Below are 16722 nucleotides of genomic sequence, written 5' to 3'. Positions count from 1 at the left end.
TTTTGTGGAACAAAGCAAACGAGTTTAAGCAAGCTGAGCGCAGCGAAGCCCATTTTCTGATGTCAATAGTGTGGCGGTATATATATAAAATTTCTACCATTTTCCTTACATATAGGTGAAATTGTGATTTGCATACAAACTCGTAAGTTTTTGGACACTCAACCTTAAGCCGCAATCTGTTCTTGCACACGCGGCTGTATAACAAAGATGCTGTAGAACTGCTGTATGATGTATAACAAAAGCTGATATATCACTATTTTTTACATGTAATGAACCCCCTTTTAGCTTCAATCACACCTAAAGCTAGCTATAGCATAAAATTAGCTATAACAGCTTAACTTAGCTATATACATAGAAAAATTCCTTTGGACAGATTTTCTAGCTAGCTAAGTGAGATAATTGTACTCGTGGGAATGTCCTATTACATAGCTTGTTCTAGTTACAATGGTCCACAAATTTGTTGGCTCTTTTTATATCTCTCTTATTTTATATCAAAAACCAAGAAAAGTTTAGAAAAGTCAGCAAAAGAACATTAGATATCGTGCAGATAGTAAGTTTCTTCCGCACTCATGATCAATATTTATATAGAGGTTGACGTGGTCACATGTTTAATCATTTACACAAATCAGTCCCAAAGGACACTTTTTTAACGTCACGGATGGAAGTGGAGAGCCATGTGACGATCTTTAAAGGTACTGGATAGAAGACCCTTCTATGTTGTAGGTCAGGAAATCGACTTTTTTGTTGTTGTTTTTTTTACTTAAAAAATCCTCTAAAACATTTTGTAAATTTTTCTGATTTGTCAGGTTTAAAATAAAATGTGTCACTCACCCATCTATGGAATATTGTGTCTAGAACAGACTGTCTTTTTGCTAATACGGAAGCCCCATGACATATCCCCTCATCAAATCAACCCTTTTTGGCTTTGGCGGAAAGGTTTGATTTAATATAAAAAAAATTTAAGTAAAAATTTTGATATTCTTATTATTAAATTAGACTTTACTGTAAACATCTGGTTGATTGAATTTATCTGAATTGATTGCTTTTTACAGCAATGCCCTTTGTTGCAGCTTTGAGGATTGATGCTGGGAATAAGCAGACTCAAGGTAAAGTGAGGGCTTTCTCAGTTCATTTTCTTCGAGGCGGGTGCTTTTATAAAAAGCTACTATTAGGACTTTAGCTAAATGGATAAAAATAGCTAGCTAGCTATATGAATCGAAAATATCTATACTAAATAAAATTTTGGCGAGAAAGAATTAACTTAAAAAAATCTCTTTTCAGCACGCTCCTGCGCCTGGCACGCCAATAGACCAGAGTGCGAAAGACGTAGCTATAAGCATTAAAAAATGGTCTTACTTCAGCCATAATTGTAATTCAAAAACATGTTCGAATTTTGATGCTTTTCAAACCCGGTTTTGATACTTTCGGTAATCTGGGGTTGCTGGATTTGTAATCTGCTTACAAATTGTACTATTCCCGATATAAAGAAAAACGATCGGATTATTCTTGATTTCTTGATTACCCTAAATGTTATACGTTATCTTTCTCGAGAAATTACATGCTAATCAAGACAAATTACAATCTGGGGCTCACATGTGCATGGTTAAGCTGGAAGATGGACGAAAACACAGACCTTGACAGATTGACTAAACAATTTGATAGGATTTGTTCAAATCCTGAAACTTTTCTTGATCCACAAACTAACCTTAGCAAGGAATTTATATCATCATCAAAATATTTGTATGATTTTATGAAAGAATTCGAGTTTAATTATACGAAAAGAGGGAATTCTTTGCAAGAACTTCTAGTCACAGGATTTGACAATGAACAGATATGGCAACAAATAGAACTGCAAAATAATCATTTTGCAAGTCTTTCAAGAAATAACGTAAAAGCATTGAAATCTTTGAATGAGAGTGCAACTAAAATTGAAGTAATAGATCAAGCTGATATAAATAATGATTTTGTTGACGATGAAGTTAAGGAGAATGATATTACTGATGAAGATAATGAAGACGAAGATGTCGAGGATGAGGATGAAACCTCATGTGCACCTATTAAAAAATATAAATCTACTGTAGTGGACGATCCGTTTTTCAAACTGCGTGAAATGGAGGATTTTTTAGATCAGCAAGATCGACTGGAGGAAGTTCAAAGGGATGGGGGTGGTCCAGCTAAAAATGATGATGATGATATTGATTTCTTTAAAGCTGAAAATAGTGATGATGACACTCAGTAAGTATATATCTTAGGACCAACGCAAAAAAGGTTTGTCTGTCTCTCTATTTGACAGGGTTGTTTCCAAGAATTTTGCCCAAACTTCCACTTTGATCTATTTCAGAAATTAATATTTTGTTACTCTAGTCCGGCCAGGTAGTAATATTTTGTCCCATACGTAACACATTGGACAATTTTAACCACAAGGTGCTCCTGCCTATGCATTTAAAAACCAAAACAGAGGGCCTACAGAAAATATAAACTTTGTAACTAAATATCACACATCTGAAATACTTTATGACTGAAAGACTTACATATTTGTTAAGTCAAGGTTTTATTATATCTCAGTTAAGAATAACGTAATGTGTTGAACCAAAATTGTCTCATACGTAACATTTTTAATTTATTTTGCTTTTAAGTCCTTTTTTCAAAGCTATATTAAAAGAAAATCTCACTAGTCATGATAAAGGGTAAATGACTTAAAAAAGTGCTAAACAAAGTACTGCATGTTGAAGGCTAAATCAAATTAGTTCAATCTTTGTAGAAATTAAAGAATTGTTAAGGTTCGAATCCTTTGTCCCACAAATAGTATTCTTTATTAGTTTAGATATAAGCAATTATAACAGTCAGACTTCTGTATTTTTTTTAAAAAAGGATGTTAGAGATTTAAAAAAAAAGCGTTACGTAATCCTACACCAGTCTTTAGGGAAGGGTGGGACATTTTGGGGTGTAGCTATAAATATTTTCCCCATAATTGTTTTTTTTTTTTGTCAAAACAGTGATGGATTCAATAGAACAGAGGGGTATCTCAACAAAAACTCGCATTTGATGAGAGTTGAAGATGTTTGCTAAAATATAAAGGCATGGGACACTTTTTTTAAAATTTAAGCAAAATTCTTGGAACGACCCAACAAACCAGAGATGTCAATGATGGTGGGCAGACCCTACAGTCTTGGATTATTGTTCTGTTTAAGGGTAAATTTTAAATAAAAACCCTTCCCACAAACCTAAATTTTTTGTTCTGGAGTAGCCCGGGATACTTAATGACACAGCGCGGTTAGTTTGACTCACCCATCTCACAGTATAATTAATAAACTAAGTCAAATAACTGCTGCTCATGGTGTATGTGCACGATTTAGATGTTTGGAGGCCACAAAAAGTAAAATAATCTTTGCCATGTGACTTGCAAACTTTTTAAAATATCAAAACGTGGGTGCTTTCATTTCTTTTAAAGTCATTTACAAATTATGTAGCTATTTTTCATAGCAAGCTACACTCAAACTTATGAGTAAATATTTTTTATACACAAAAGTCATATACGTTGGTCCACATGTATAGTTAAACATTTTTACTTTAGGTAGATAACTATAAGGTTTTTATTGTGTCTCTTTATTACTTAATAGCACTCCTTATTGATGAGCTATAGGTTTGTTTCCATCCAACCTTATTATAAAAAAGAGGTGGCTAGTACACTGGTAACAGAACTTTAAGCTTAAATTGCTTAAAGTACTGGTAAGTTTTAAAGTGGTCTGTTAAGTGACATGTTAAGAAATTGGTATGATATTTGTGGAATGAACAAAGTGTATTACACCTTTTGGATCACAACAATGCATTTATTTTGCAAAATAATCAACATAAATGGCGTATAAGAGTTACAGATACTTTAAGCTGAAAAGTGCTTGAAATTTTGCTACCGATACCTTAATAAGTGTTTTGAAGCCTATAGTTGGAGGTGTTTTCTAAGAGACGGTGTAAGACACTGTAGACTTAAAGTAACTGGTTACTTATAGTAGGACACGATAGACTTGCAGGGACGGTTTTGTACATCTAAATATCTTATAGCATGTGCTGGTGTGCGATTGCATTTTTCCTACTTCTGTGTCACTATTTTTTTATACTGGAGACAAACGGGGGATGTTTTAAATTGTGAACCCTAAACACAAGAACCAAGCGTCTAAGCTAGCGACTCGCAACCTTTAGATGGCAGTAGCCCTTTTTTAGCTGTCCTAATAGCTGAATTATTTATTCAGTGCTTTATTTATACCATTTTTTTACTATTTCCTAGAAATATAGGCCTTAAAAAAATCATAAACAAGAAAAAAATCAGCTTCTACGAACTCCAACTTTTACAATCTCGTTATTTTTCATCAGCTTCTGTTTTTAAATAAACCTTGGGCTAACCAACCTGTTAAATGGTATGCAGAGTTTTTTTGTTCATTCATATTTTTTAACAATAGCCTTTTGTTTTTTTCAAAAGATTCTTTGTTAGCATCCCCTGCTGCATCGAACGCTGTTAAAAGAAAAGTATTCTGAATAAAATGATGTCTGCACACCATATCATGGCTGAAAATTTTAAAGTAAAACAAAAGTGCTATCAAAAGTTAAAGCTTGTGCAGTGTGGCATAATAAAGATCGTCTTAAATTTCAACCACCATCTTTTTTGTTATAACGTTTCTTTTCAATAATTATCTCATTTCTTTCTGTACAATTTTGCAAGTGTGTAGACTTAAACTATATTTGGCAGAACTTGTATTAATTATTTTTGTTGAAAGATAATAGTATTTTAGCTATAAAATCGTGACAGGTGTGTTATAACAGAAAAGATATGAATATATAGTCTCTGAAAATAATCTTTCTTTACTAATTATGTAAAAAAAATTTAAAAGGGTTATTGCCACTTTAATTTCCTTGTCTCTGATAGCCGAAGTAATGTCCAAATGAAAATAATCTGTTTAAACACAAGTCAACATTTTTACGTTTCAAATATATACATATATAAATAAAGAAGTTTTGTAAACTATATCTGACATGAAGCATTGTTAAATTAAAACCAGCAAGAAAGTTTCCATGAAGTAAAAAAAAATTAAAAACTAGGGCTACATTGTAACAATCTAACTTCTGTTGTTGAAAAATAAACTAAATTTTCTTTATTACGTTTATTTTATTTTAAGTTCCCAAAAGCTGGTCATGTATAACACCTGTTTCAGAATCAACAGGTTCATGACGTGATCAAATTCCTTTATAACGCATTATCTTTTCCTGTTTTTCCTACAATAGTGGATTTTTCCACAGGCTTATCATCTGTGGCAGGGAGGTTTGATATTTTCATTTTCTCTTATATTTTCAAATGCATATGTCTGAGATATATATTGATCAGTAATGTGACCCTTAACATTATATTCATTTTTTTAAGCTCTGCATAACAAAGGCAATACTTTAACAATTTATTTTGGATAAACAAAAACGGTTAAATAATTTTTTTTCCAAAGAATGGGGTATGAAAATTTTTGTATTTAATATTGGTAAAGGTTGTTTTGTAAGATATAAAGTAAGCAGATTTAAAATAAACTCAACGTGTGATGAAGAGAACTGCTGTTTGAGGCCTGTATTCTGACTTCTTATCTCTATTGCAGTATAGTGAGATTGGGAGATCTCGCTAACAGTTTCCCTGACTGTCAGTTACTTAACATTTCCAACTTTCAGCCTGACCAGTTCCCTCAAGGCTGCTTACATTTTTTGGGCAAATTTCAGGCTCATTCCTAAGCAACTTAGTTTCCTTAAAGTTACATGTGTTCTTATATTTACAATTACATATACTTTATGATATCTTTTCCAGAACGAAGTCATATCTTATGTTTAAAGACTTCTTCGACAAGCCTAGACAACCCAAAAACATGCCGCAATCAAAAATAAATGAGCTGGAGCTGGACCAAGGGTTTGCAGATGAAACAAATGTTGCTCAAGATAATTTTGCGACAGAAGTATCAAAAGTTAAAGAAGGAGAAGACTTTGATTTACAATATGCTTCACATGGTGCAGCTTTAAAATCCACATTCGAACGTAGACAAGAAGAGGTACTGTATAAGAAGTGGTCTTTGGTCTAAAATTTTGTCATGTTGTGTTGTTAAAAGTTAATTAAGCTGGTTTTTATTTTATTTAGATTGAGCTAAAAATAAGCAGACTAGAAGAGTCGAATTTGTCTAACAAACCTTGGCAACTAAAAGGAGAAGCAACTTCTAGAGTCCGTCCTGTTAACAGCTTATTAGAAGAACATATCAGTTTCGACCACACTTCAGTTGGAGGTATATTATATGTCTTTTTTATCAACTTTCCTTGACACATACCTAAAGAATAACGTATGAGATGCTGTGTTGATGAAATCTTTTGACCTCGTATCAAGAGCAATGGATATGCACACTCATACATGCAGCCAAGAATACAAAGAATAGACTGTATTTATCAGGATATTATGTGGGGAAAATTGACCAACAATATATTTGTAAACTCTACTCTTGAACAGAGAAGATAATAGTCGAGAAAGAAGAAGTGCATTTTTAATGTTTTAGTCCTAGGAATCTATAAAGTAACATATAGTAAATAACTAATGAGGTTGTCTTGATTTGGCTAGGATTTACTTGAAAAAACTTTTAGATATTTTTTAGCTTAGAAAAAGATTAACACGAAAAAATATGTGACAATTTTTTATGGCTTGTGAGGGAGAAGTTTAACCAAAACCTATTTTTGATATTGCATCATAAAACTTTAACATTTTTAGTTTTGTTTCATAGCAAAAAAATTTAAGAAGCCCACGTTTTCTTTTTAAAAATTTCGATCAAAATCTTTACCCTTTTAAAAATAAAAAAAAGTTGTGTAGAGTGCAGTTTATGACCTATACATGCTCAAAAATAATCCAAGTATGACTTACAGCAATTAAAACTGGGAATGTGCTTTAAAGAAATAATAAACACAACAGCCAAGCCTTATTCAAGGTTATGTCTTTTACATATATACACGACTTTTTTTGTTTTTGAACTTCTTTACATCATTATTGTTGTTTGATTCCAAACCATCAGTATAACACGCGTTTTTCACAAAAAAGACATTCCTTCTAGGTAAAACAAATGTTCGTTTAAGATGAAAACACAACTTCAGGAAATAAGTTATACTTTCTCATGGTTTTATGGACTAGCTGAATTACCACGTGTCGAATTATTGTTAGCTGATTTTTATCCTGCTTTTACTCTTAGCTCCTGTTGTAACAGAAGAGACCACTGAGACATTAGAAGATATAGTTAAACAAAGAATAAAAGATCAGGTTTGCTTTAATACATATTTTTTGTAAGCAACTTAGTTTCTATCCTCAACTAACACAAAAAATAAGCAATTTTTTTTGTTACTTCAGGCTTCACATATCTATGCTGTGGTCACTTCTCATTCACTAAGCAAACCTCCCTCTTTCCAATAGTCTGTTGCAAATCTTCTTTAAATAAACATGTAGCAGTGTTTAAGAAAGGTTGCGTCTTTAAAAGTTGGCTTGATTCACCATAATCATGATAAACATGATGCAAGCGGTCAGAGTTCACAGTAGTGTTGTGGCTAAAAAAAAGTTGCTATGTTATGTACTTGAAGCATTATTCTTTTAAAGGGCTTAAGAAAAGAAATAAACGAGGAAAAAATAATAAGGATTAAAAGAAAATTAATGATTGCAAAATTGCCTTGCATTCACGAACTTTCATTCCCAACTTTTTAAATATGGAAATTCGTAATTTTATTCCACATAAGACCTTTTCTTCCAGTTGTTTGCAATTTTTTATAAATTTAATTTTCTGAATACAAGCAAGACAGTATCTATTTCTTGTTACTGTTTGGCATTTTTGAATTCCGAAAAATCAATTAAATTGGACCTATTCAAATTTTTTTATTCTCTATGTTACCCAATATTCTAAATCCTATTCACATAATGTATTCCCGTAATGTTTTTTTCCTTACGGTAACTTGTGTTGAAATTTTAAGATTTTTGGGTTGAGGCCGACTTTTGCCAACTTAGGTATGATGAATGTAAGATATTAACTGATGAGATACTTTATGCTTACAACTGGTGCATTGTCTAACTTTTTGTAGGCATGGGATGATGTGCAACGGAAACAGAAGCCGACAACGCAACCATTTGAATACAAGAAAGCGCCTGAGCTGAACATGGAGAAAAGCAAGTTAAGTCTTGCGGAAGTGTACGAGAAAGAGTATCTAAAACAAGCAGAGGTTAGTAAGCAATAATAGTTTTGAGACGTAATAAAGTTTTGAGTGTGTTTGCTTAGAATCCATAAAATCTACATGTCAACGACGTGTATACCTGAGAAGTATTGAACTGAGTTGAGTTTCTGCAGATATAAGCCCAATGGCGTTTGGAACTTCTTTCTGTGTGTAGTATGTTCTTCTTACCATATTTAGAACGAAAAAGAAGAGGAAAAAGAAAGTGAAGAGCATGTGTTGATCAAGCAACTCATGGATAAATTATTTGTCCAACTTGATGCGCTATCCAACTTTCAATTTACTCCAAAGCCGGTATGTAATTGCATCTCACTCTATGTCCATTTATTTATTATGATCTCCATAACGAAAGGCCGTCTGTCTTTCTGTCTGCCTGCCTCCCTGCTTGCCTGCCACGCCTGCCTTTCTGTCAACCTGTGCACCTGCCTGCCTGCAAAAAGTCTATGAAATATTTATGCATGAAATACGCATGCCTTTTTATAAGCTATGTTATGCATTTTTTTATAAACAAGTCCCACTTTTTTTGTTCCGTACACAATATATTTTTCTAGGAATATTCAGTGGGTCGAAAAATGTAGGGTTGCTATATTCCATTAAGTAACATGTCCAACGTTCCTGGTTCTATTCTTCACAAAACTTGCAGTATTCTGATAAACTGTTTTAATTTGATTACAAGAAAAAGCTGGATGTCTCAAATGAGATAAATATGTTGCTCATCTCAAATTATTTATTATCTTAAGACAATTGGAATTATAATCGGAGGACCAAATTTTTTTGTCAATTTCAAAAAAAAAATGTTTCTAAAAAATATTGAACAACTCCCTACTTTTTCTTTTTTTTTTCTTTTTCCCGATTTATCTCGGACTTATATTACAGAATTTCATATACAGTTGACTCTCTCTAAATCGAATCTCCGTATTTCAAAGTTCTCTCTAGTTCGAACAATATCAAAGTAACGATGCAATTTCTCTTTAAAAGCAAATAAATGTTGCGAAGTAGTTTGAAGTCCACAGAAATCCACATTTCTCTCTTTAGTTTTTTAAATATTAACATAAATAAACTTTAAAATTTAAAATAATTAGTAAAAATCATTTCCGTACGTGTTAGGTCCATATTTTTGAGTAATAGTGAAAATTTGTATACACAAACTACTGAGTAAATAATGCAGCTATTTGGACAGCTGGAAAAGGGTTACTGCCACCTTAGGGGAATTATTTTTTGCCATCTTAATTTTCGCGTCGAATTCTGTAAATTCAACTGCACTCTGAAGCTTTTTTTACTGTGCAAAAAAATTTTAGAACTAACTGTACAATTTGCATTGGTAGTTTCTGTTACGCCTTTTTTGTCGCCCCTCCATCTGCGGTTACCTCTAAAAAGTCGACCACTAAGCTTGGTCTCTGGTGGGGGTCACATTTACAGTTTCCGCCATGCTTTGCTTGTTGCTTATATGTTAATATCCTTATTATTTTCTTTACCACAGCCAAGGCCCGAATTGAAGATCATATCAAACGCACCGTCACTCCAGATGGAGGAAGTGACACCTATCACAATGACGACGGCGACGCAACTTGCACCAGAAGAATTATACGATAAAAAGAAGGGTGACGTTAAAGGCGACGGTGAGAAAACAGCTGAAGATCGTAAACGTGAAAGGCGTCAGAAAAAGATTAAGAAGAAGTTCGCAAGCAAGGAAAAGGAGAAGAAAGAAAAACTAAAAGCTAAATCTGGTAATATAGCAAAATCTTCGACGAAGACAGCAATCGATATGTTGAAGAAAGGAACGAGAAATACTATCGTTAGCGAGAAGAACGCTGCCGTAAAAAGTGTTAAATCTAGTAACGAATTTTTTACGCGATTGCAAGATGAAGCTAAAAAGAACATTACGAAACAGAAATCTTCGGCAAATAACATTAAGATAAAAAAGAAAAAGAAATCTGCGGAGGCTTTTAAATTATAAATTTTTATCTACCCTTAATTAAAGAGAGAATCACTGAAGCGTTAAATTCACAAGTTTTTTTTGTAGGTTTGTGATATCCCTAGATGTTGTTGTGCACATTGGTGCACATCATCGAGGTGGAAAAAAATAATTTTGCGATTCAAGGTGGGTGTGAATTGTTTTTATTCACGAAACTTCATAGTTCTTTGTGATTTTTCACTTTACTTGATTTTACATAACACGTAGAAATATATACCTTAAGTTTTCCTCGCGAAATATCAATATGTCGATTCTCCGCGAAATGTGGATCAGGTCAATTTTTATTTTCTAATCAGGTCAGATGAAGTGTTAAAACAAAAGTCAATGACTCCAATAGTCGATGACAACAATATCAAAGAAGAAGGGGCGAACAGCCGTGGTCGCTTTCGCTGATAGAAAGCTTGTGATGTCAGAGTTGATTTTGAGGACCATACCAGTGAAAATTGCTATTTAATTTTTCACGTTAATTATTCATATTGGTTAGCTAGCAAGCAAAAGAATGTTTTAAAAACATTTTTCATTTAAAGTTTTCTTGAGGACATAGACATTTGATTGTTTTGTATAAGAATTTTGTCATAAAAACTTTACAGAAGACCACATTTAAATTACTGTGGAAAGTTTCATTTCTTGAACATGATAGTTTAGTAGGCGACGTTTCGGGAGATCCTTCTCCCATCATTGGGCAAAGTAAAATTAAGTTGAGCATGTATTTATATAATTGCAGAGGATCGAAATTCATAAAAATTAACCAATCAGAAACGAGCTGATAATTACAGTTAATTAGGGTAATTAACATTTTCGGACCTAGATGTAGGTAAATACTTCTTCTGTAGGGCTGGTAAACAAATCTCAGGAAGTTGATACGATGCTGTTTGATGTGTTTGTTACGTGCTACACTGTTGATGGTTTCTTTAATCTTCCTGGCCAAAACAAAGCGAAGACAAACCGAAATAATATCTTCAATAACCATATTTAAAGTTGCTCATTCTGCTATGAAATTCCAATTATGTTTGCATCACTGATTGCTGAGTATCATTTGCAGTTACACTAGTAATCCCTTTTTCTCGTCATCGATGAACTAAGTATCTCCAGCGTGTGCGGCGGTTGTGTGTGTTCCCGTACTGGCTGTATTTGGCATGACTGGCTTTAATATAAATCAGACGGCGTTGCTAACAATTCAATTATAAAAAAATATATCGGTAATTATTGTCATTAAAGCTGTTAATCGGATTTTACAGAATAAAATTTCATCAAAAATAAAGGAAATCTTTTCTCCGTGATATTTAACAATACATCAGCAATAAAAATTTCCGACCTGATTCTGCATGCGAGCGCATTAACCCTAGGTTCACTAGGCCCCTGAGCCTTTATAACAGAAATAATTTAATCAAAAGAAGCAAAATACTTTGAAAACGTCATTAAACAACTACAATTTTTGCGACAAAGGGTGTAAAAGCCAAAATGTCGAAAACGCGCATTCTAGTAAACCTAAACCTATTTTTTAAAATTGACTACGTCATGTCTTCGCGGGAGGTAAATATTTCAATTTGATACAGAGCATTCGAAAGACACTTAGTGCCAAGACTTGCTTTCATGCTACTTGCCGCGAAATTAAAGACCCTTTATTGGTGCGGAATACCACTTGAAAAAAACAGCAGGTAATGCCCGTTTATGGCATATGGCGTCATCAAAATCTTTCACAAAAGTTGATTTCTGTGTTTTAAAATTCATATAATGATATGGTGGCCAATAAATAATGCCACAATCTTTATAATTTGAGTTCTTGAAAATGACCCTGAAATAAAAAAGGACTGGTCTTAAGTAGCCCGATTATACATGAATTAATGTGTTGTTACAGACATATAAATAAACTTATTATCGGAATACCTTATTCGTACACATAAGCATTGAATTTGACAATAGACCAAACTGCTTTTTTTTAGCGATCATTTAATTTGACGATAGCTAATTTGACTTAAATTTGACGTGTATTTAATTTGACGATGGAAACATGTTTCGGGTGTCACAAAATTTTTAATAGACAGGAGCCGAAATTACTGCCAAATTAACAAGTACTTACTACCGAAGTTCACCACCTGTCCAAAGCGAATTAGAAAACTCTTTTTTTATGACTGACAATGCCAGGGACTGTTTTGAATCAATTGCTTATTTAGAACAAAATCGCTAAATTTAGTGCTAGCCAAAATTTGTACAAATAAGGTATCAAAAAATTCAAAACTTTTAAAGCACGTCTTTCATAATTAGTTGTTTAGAACGGAAAACAATTAAATCAAATTAGTAATTGCAACCATTGGACAAGGAACATTAAAACAGTTATGCAACGAGGCGTAGTTGATTTAATTGCAGCCAGTCATGTCGTGCCAAATGCAGCCAGTATGGTAACACACAAAACCGCCTCACACGCTGAACATAGTAAACTGATGACGAGAAAAATTACTATAAGTGTTTTATTTGCTATTGAAAATTACTAGTTAACTGAAGCTAAAGTTTATTTGTGCATACCTATTGAATATCTATAGGATTCTTAATGTGTAATTTTGTGACGATTGGGAAGTATTGGGACAATTGGGAACTACTAATTACCTGAAGCTAAAGTTATTTGTGCATATCTATTTAATATCTAGGATTCTCAAATGTGCAATTTCGTGACGACATATTACTTGAGAATGTGAACCCAGCAGGAAGTTTCGACTTTGCCTGACACAAACCATTTTGGTACAGAAAGTGCGGTTGCAGCTACGGTTAAAGCTCTAATAAGTGGATATTACAAGAGCTAAAAAAATTTTCCCTGACTCAACCTGGAATAGAACAATTTTCTTGACTTTCTAATCAGATCATATAAAGTGTTACGAAAAATAAATCAATGACTCTGAAGATGGCACTCATACATATCAAAGAAGAAGGACCAGACCGGCTGACCTGGTCGGATAAGTAAAAGTGCTTAACCCTATTCGGTCCGGGGTTTTTCGAACATACTATGACCGGGGGGGGGGGGGCGGATTCCGCCCCCCCTCAATAACTTTTTATAGGATTGTTCAAATTGAATCAAACTTGGCACACTTATAGTACGTCATAAAAGGAACAAAATGGCGCCAAAAAAAAATTGCTTGCGTCAGCACATTTTCAGTGACGTCATCAAAAGCTTAAAAATTTTTAAAAATGCCACTATCTGCTTAAAATATAATTACTTTTGTTTTAGAGCGAATTTTTACATTCTGTTTGAAGTTTCTGAAAGCTAAATAAAAGTTATTTAACATATCTTCTGGTTTTCACATGGATCGGATAAAAAATTGCCAAAAATTGCCCGTAAATCCGTTTTTTTCCGATTTTCTGGTAAAATCCGACAAAATCGGGAAATCGGATTAGTCACGTGTTCAAATTATTCAAAATGATTCTTCTTAATGAAACAAAGTTGTGTTGCAAGTTTCAAGTTCTAAGGATAATCCTAACAGGAGTTATTATATTTTCTCCATTACAAGGATTTCATAGAGATTTTTAGGGGTAGTTTCGAGTAATGGCCAATATCAAAGCCTCTGAAAGGTATGGGACCTAAAAAATTTTCATGCAGGTGTCTAATAGATAAATGTTAAAACTCGGTAAGTATCATAGCCATATAACAAAGCAATCAGGAGTTATTAAAAAAAAACCGGCAGGGGGGGCGGAATCCGCCCCCCCCCCGGACCGAATAGGGTTAAACCTGAACCTGTTTGGGTTTTAGAAGTTGACTTATATTATTGGTCTTGGTGTTCTGATTGTAAGAAGGATAAAGTACCATTAAGCGTAGTTACTGTAGCCCAGTTCCAACACTCTTTATCTATCCTAACACATTTCGCCTACTCTTCTTTTTGAATACTTCGTTTTTCTCTATAGATAATAAACCTTGTTATCATTTTTAAAATTTCAACACTATTTATTATATACTTGTATATACAGGAACCTTATTGATACCAGGATTGTTTTTGTGAATCCTGATTAGGACACCTGTAAATAAATATGAAGAATAATATGTTGGTACATCAAGGATTAAATAACAACAACTAAAAAATCAAGAAATAAATCATACTAAATACTTGCACCATATTCGCTATTTCATGAAATCAAAGAAATGCATAAAGAATTTAGACATTAGTGCCCTCTTCCAATGACCCCTACGGCTCACTTCTTTTCTTCATAAAATGCTTCTCTTCTTGGTCAAAACACTTTCCTCCGAAATTTTATCTGAAAAACACTAAATGAACTTAAAAATTCCCAGACCCAATTTTGACTGGAATACTGATTGAGTTAGATTTTGATAACTCACGTTTTAAAAGAAATGACCGACCACTCTTGTCTCCAGGGTTTTATGATTTTGTGAAATATAAGAGATGACGGTGAAAATCCCTGGAGACGAGAGGGAATTAATGACATACTGGTTCTCAATTGCTTGTAGTAGCTAATTAATAACTCTCTAAATATTTTATGGGTCGTGGACCATATACTTAAGATAAAAATACATTGTTTCTTCCGTTTTAAAGCATTCCTTATCTTTTTCAATACACACTCTTTTCTTAGGAATACCAACATTCTAACCAGGCTGGTTATCATTCTTATTTCTCTATTGTTCTAAGCAAAAGACCTATTGTCATTAACCTAAATTCTCAGCCTGATATTCTTCTAAATCAAATTCATCATAAAAAAGAAGTACTACTATAAAGCCGGCCTATTGCTTTAAAATTTGGTCCTTCTTTGACATCTTTCTAGTTACTTGCAGCATGGAGACGAAATTGCTGTGGGCCACGTGATTGGCTTAGGTCAAGGGACATGTAATGTACAATAAGGAACATTTTCAGTGTGGTTATAACTCGCTCTTAACATAAATTAAAGGTAAGTTTTTAAAAATATTAATAATCGCCTTTGGAACAATTTTAGAAGTTTGCTTTTTTGTATTAATACGGTAGGCCAGTTAACTACGTTTTTTTCGAGGTTAATAAAACGAGTTTCTTTCATACGAAAACTTATCCTCCCGCCCCCTCCGTAATAATTCTGATTTCCCGGAGGTGAAAAAAAATAATTCTGGGTTTCCTAGCTATCAATAAATGGCTGGTTGAAGAGGGTCTATATAATATACCCCTTGACTGTTGTTGGCCAGAACTGAGTCATTCCTAACCGCGTATGCTATCTTCAAGCTAAAAGTAACCTTCTCCGAAAATGCAATATCGTTTTATCGACTTTTTTTGTAACGGATGAATTGCTGCGGATTTTACATGAAGTACCGACTAGTATTAAAAGAAAAATGAGAAATCATATGAATAACAAACTGTCCGATATCTATCTCAATTCTTATAAGACATCTTAACAGTTCAATCCTTCAGAGGTTTCAAGTCACATTGAAATTTCCAAGTCAACAAGCCTGTTTTAAATTTTTCATCAATGCTTTCATCAGTTAGCAGTTTTTTTGCATGTTAGTACGGCTAGGCTGAGCTATTACTTAAGCCATCGGTGTCATTAAAGAAAAAAAGGCTTACTTTACAAAATTATGCTGACAAAAAGAAAACAAGACAAATATATACTTTTGTATTTCTTCTCTCAGAAGTTACTGTAACTTTGATATAAAGATGAGCATATTTATATGTAATGAAAAAAATTCTCAATTCGAATTGCTTTTTCAGTTTATAATTACATTATTCTAAACACTGATAAAGTAGATTTTGTCTCTAATTCCATACAATCTATCCACTCACCACAAGCTCTTGTTTTTAGAAACTGATAACGTCTACCTTTCTCCTCGCCCACTTCAGTGTCTCTTCCAAGTTATTTCAGCGATTTGTATCTGACAATAATACTGATAAATCGTTCATGTATTTTATAGCCCTTTTTAGGATTGCTAATTTGGAATTTGAGCGTGGTCTTTTTATCTCTGAATCTTTATACACCGGTATAATAACATCTAACTGTTTAAACATGTCGTTTGTTTTTGATACACGACTTCTTTGTCTCGCGTTTAGACGTAAACGATGACTTTCTAAATACGGATCCTTTGATTGAGTGCCTTTAATATTTCCACTTTTTTTCCGTTCTCCATAAAAGTTTTTGTAATGTTTCGTATTTCTCTCGCTATATTGTTCATTTAAGCTGTTTGAGCTGTCTGAATCGTCAGATTTGCTATCTATCGAGTCATACATCAACTGAGTTTCTGGATCATCTGTGTTATTAGACCAGTAAACATCCTTGACTACACATTCATCAAATGGTACTGTATCGAATGTTAACCAATCCCCACTGAAAATGTCATCTTCTTCTGATTTAACTAATAAAATGTTTGATGGTGATGTTTCTGTCTCTGAAGTATCCTCTTTGTTTATTGTTGTAGTCGAATCTATTGAATCGAATGCAGTTTTGTGCCAATTAATGTTGGCAAGAGTTTTAGCTCTTTTCTTTTTTGTTTAGCTGCTGAAGTAACTTAGCCATCATAACAAACAAAT

General features: G+C 33.3%; 1 protein-coding gene across 1 annotated transcript; it reads left to right on the top strand.

Annotated features, from left to right (window-relative positions):
• The first annotated feature begins 1543 nt into the window (after positions 1 to 1543).
• On the top strand, positions 1544 to 10503 carry LOC130637444 (U3 small nucleolar ribonucleoprotein protein MPP10-like). Its single transcript, XM_057446929.1, has 7 exons — positions 1544 to 2235; positions 5834 to 6071; positions 6158 to 6299; positions 7245 to 7312; positions 8119 to 8256; positions 8446 to 8559; positions 9746 to 10503. Exons 1-7 carry the CDS (start codon positions 1559 to 1561, stop codon positions 10220 to 10222), a joined length of 1854 nt encoding a protein of 617 aa, XP_057302912.1. The 5' UTR covers positions 1544 to 1558; the 3' UTR covers positions 10223 to 10503.
• Positions 10504 to 16722: the final 6219 nt, after the last annotated feature.

This window comes from Hydractinia symbiolongicarpus, chromosome 1 (genome assembly GCF_029227915.1).
Source record: "Hydractinia symbiolongicarpus strain clone_291-10 chromosome 1, HSymV2.1, whole genome shotgun sequence".
In the NCBI taxonomy this organism is placed as follows: domain Eukaryota; kingdom Metazoa; phylum Cnidaria; class Hydrozoa; order Anthoathecata; family Hydractiniidae; genus Hydractinia; species Hydractinia symbiolongicarpus.
The sequence above is the reverse complement of the archived record's forward strand: the minus strand, read 5'-3'. Positions and strand labels throughout refer to the sequence as shown.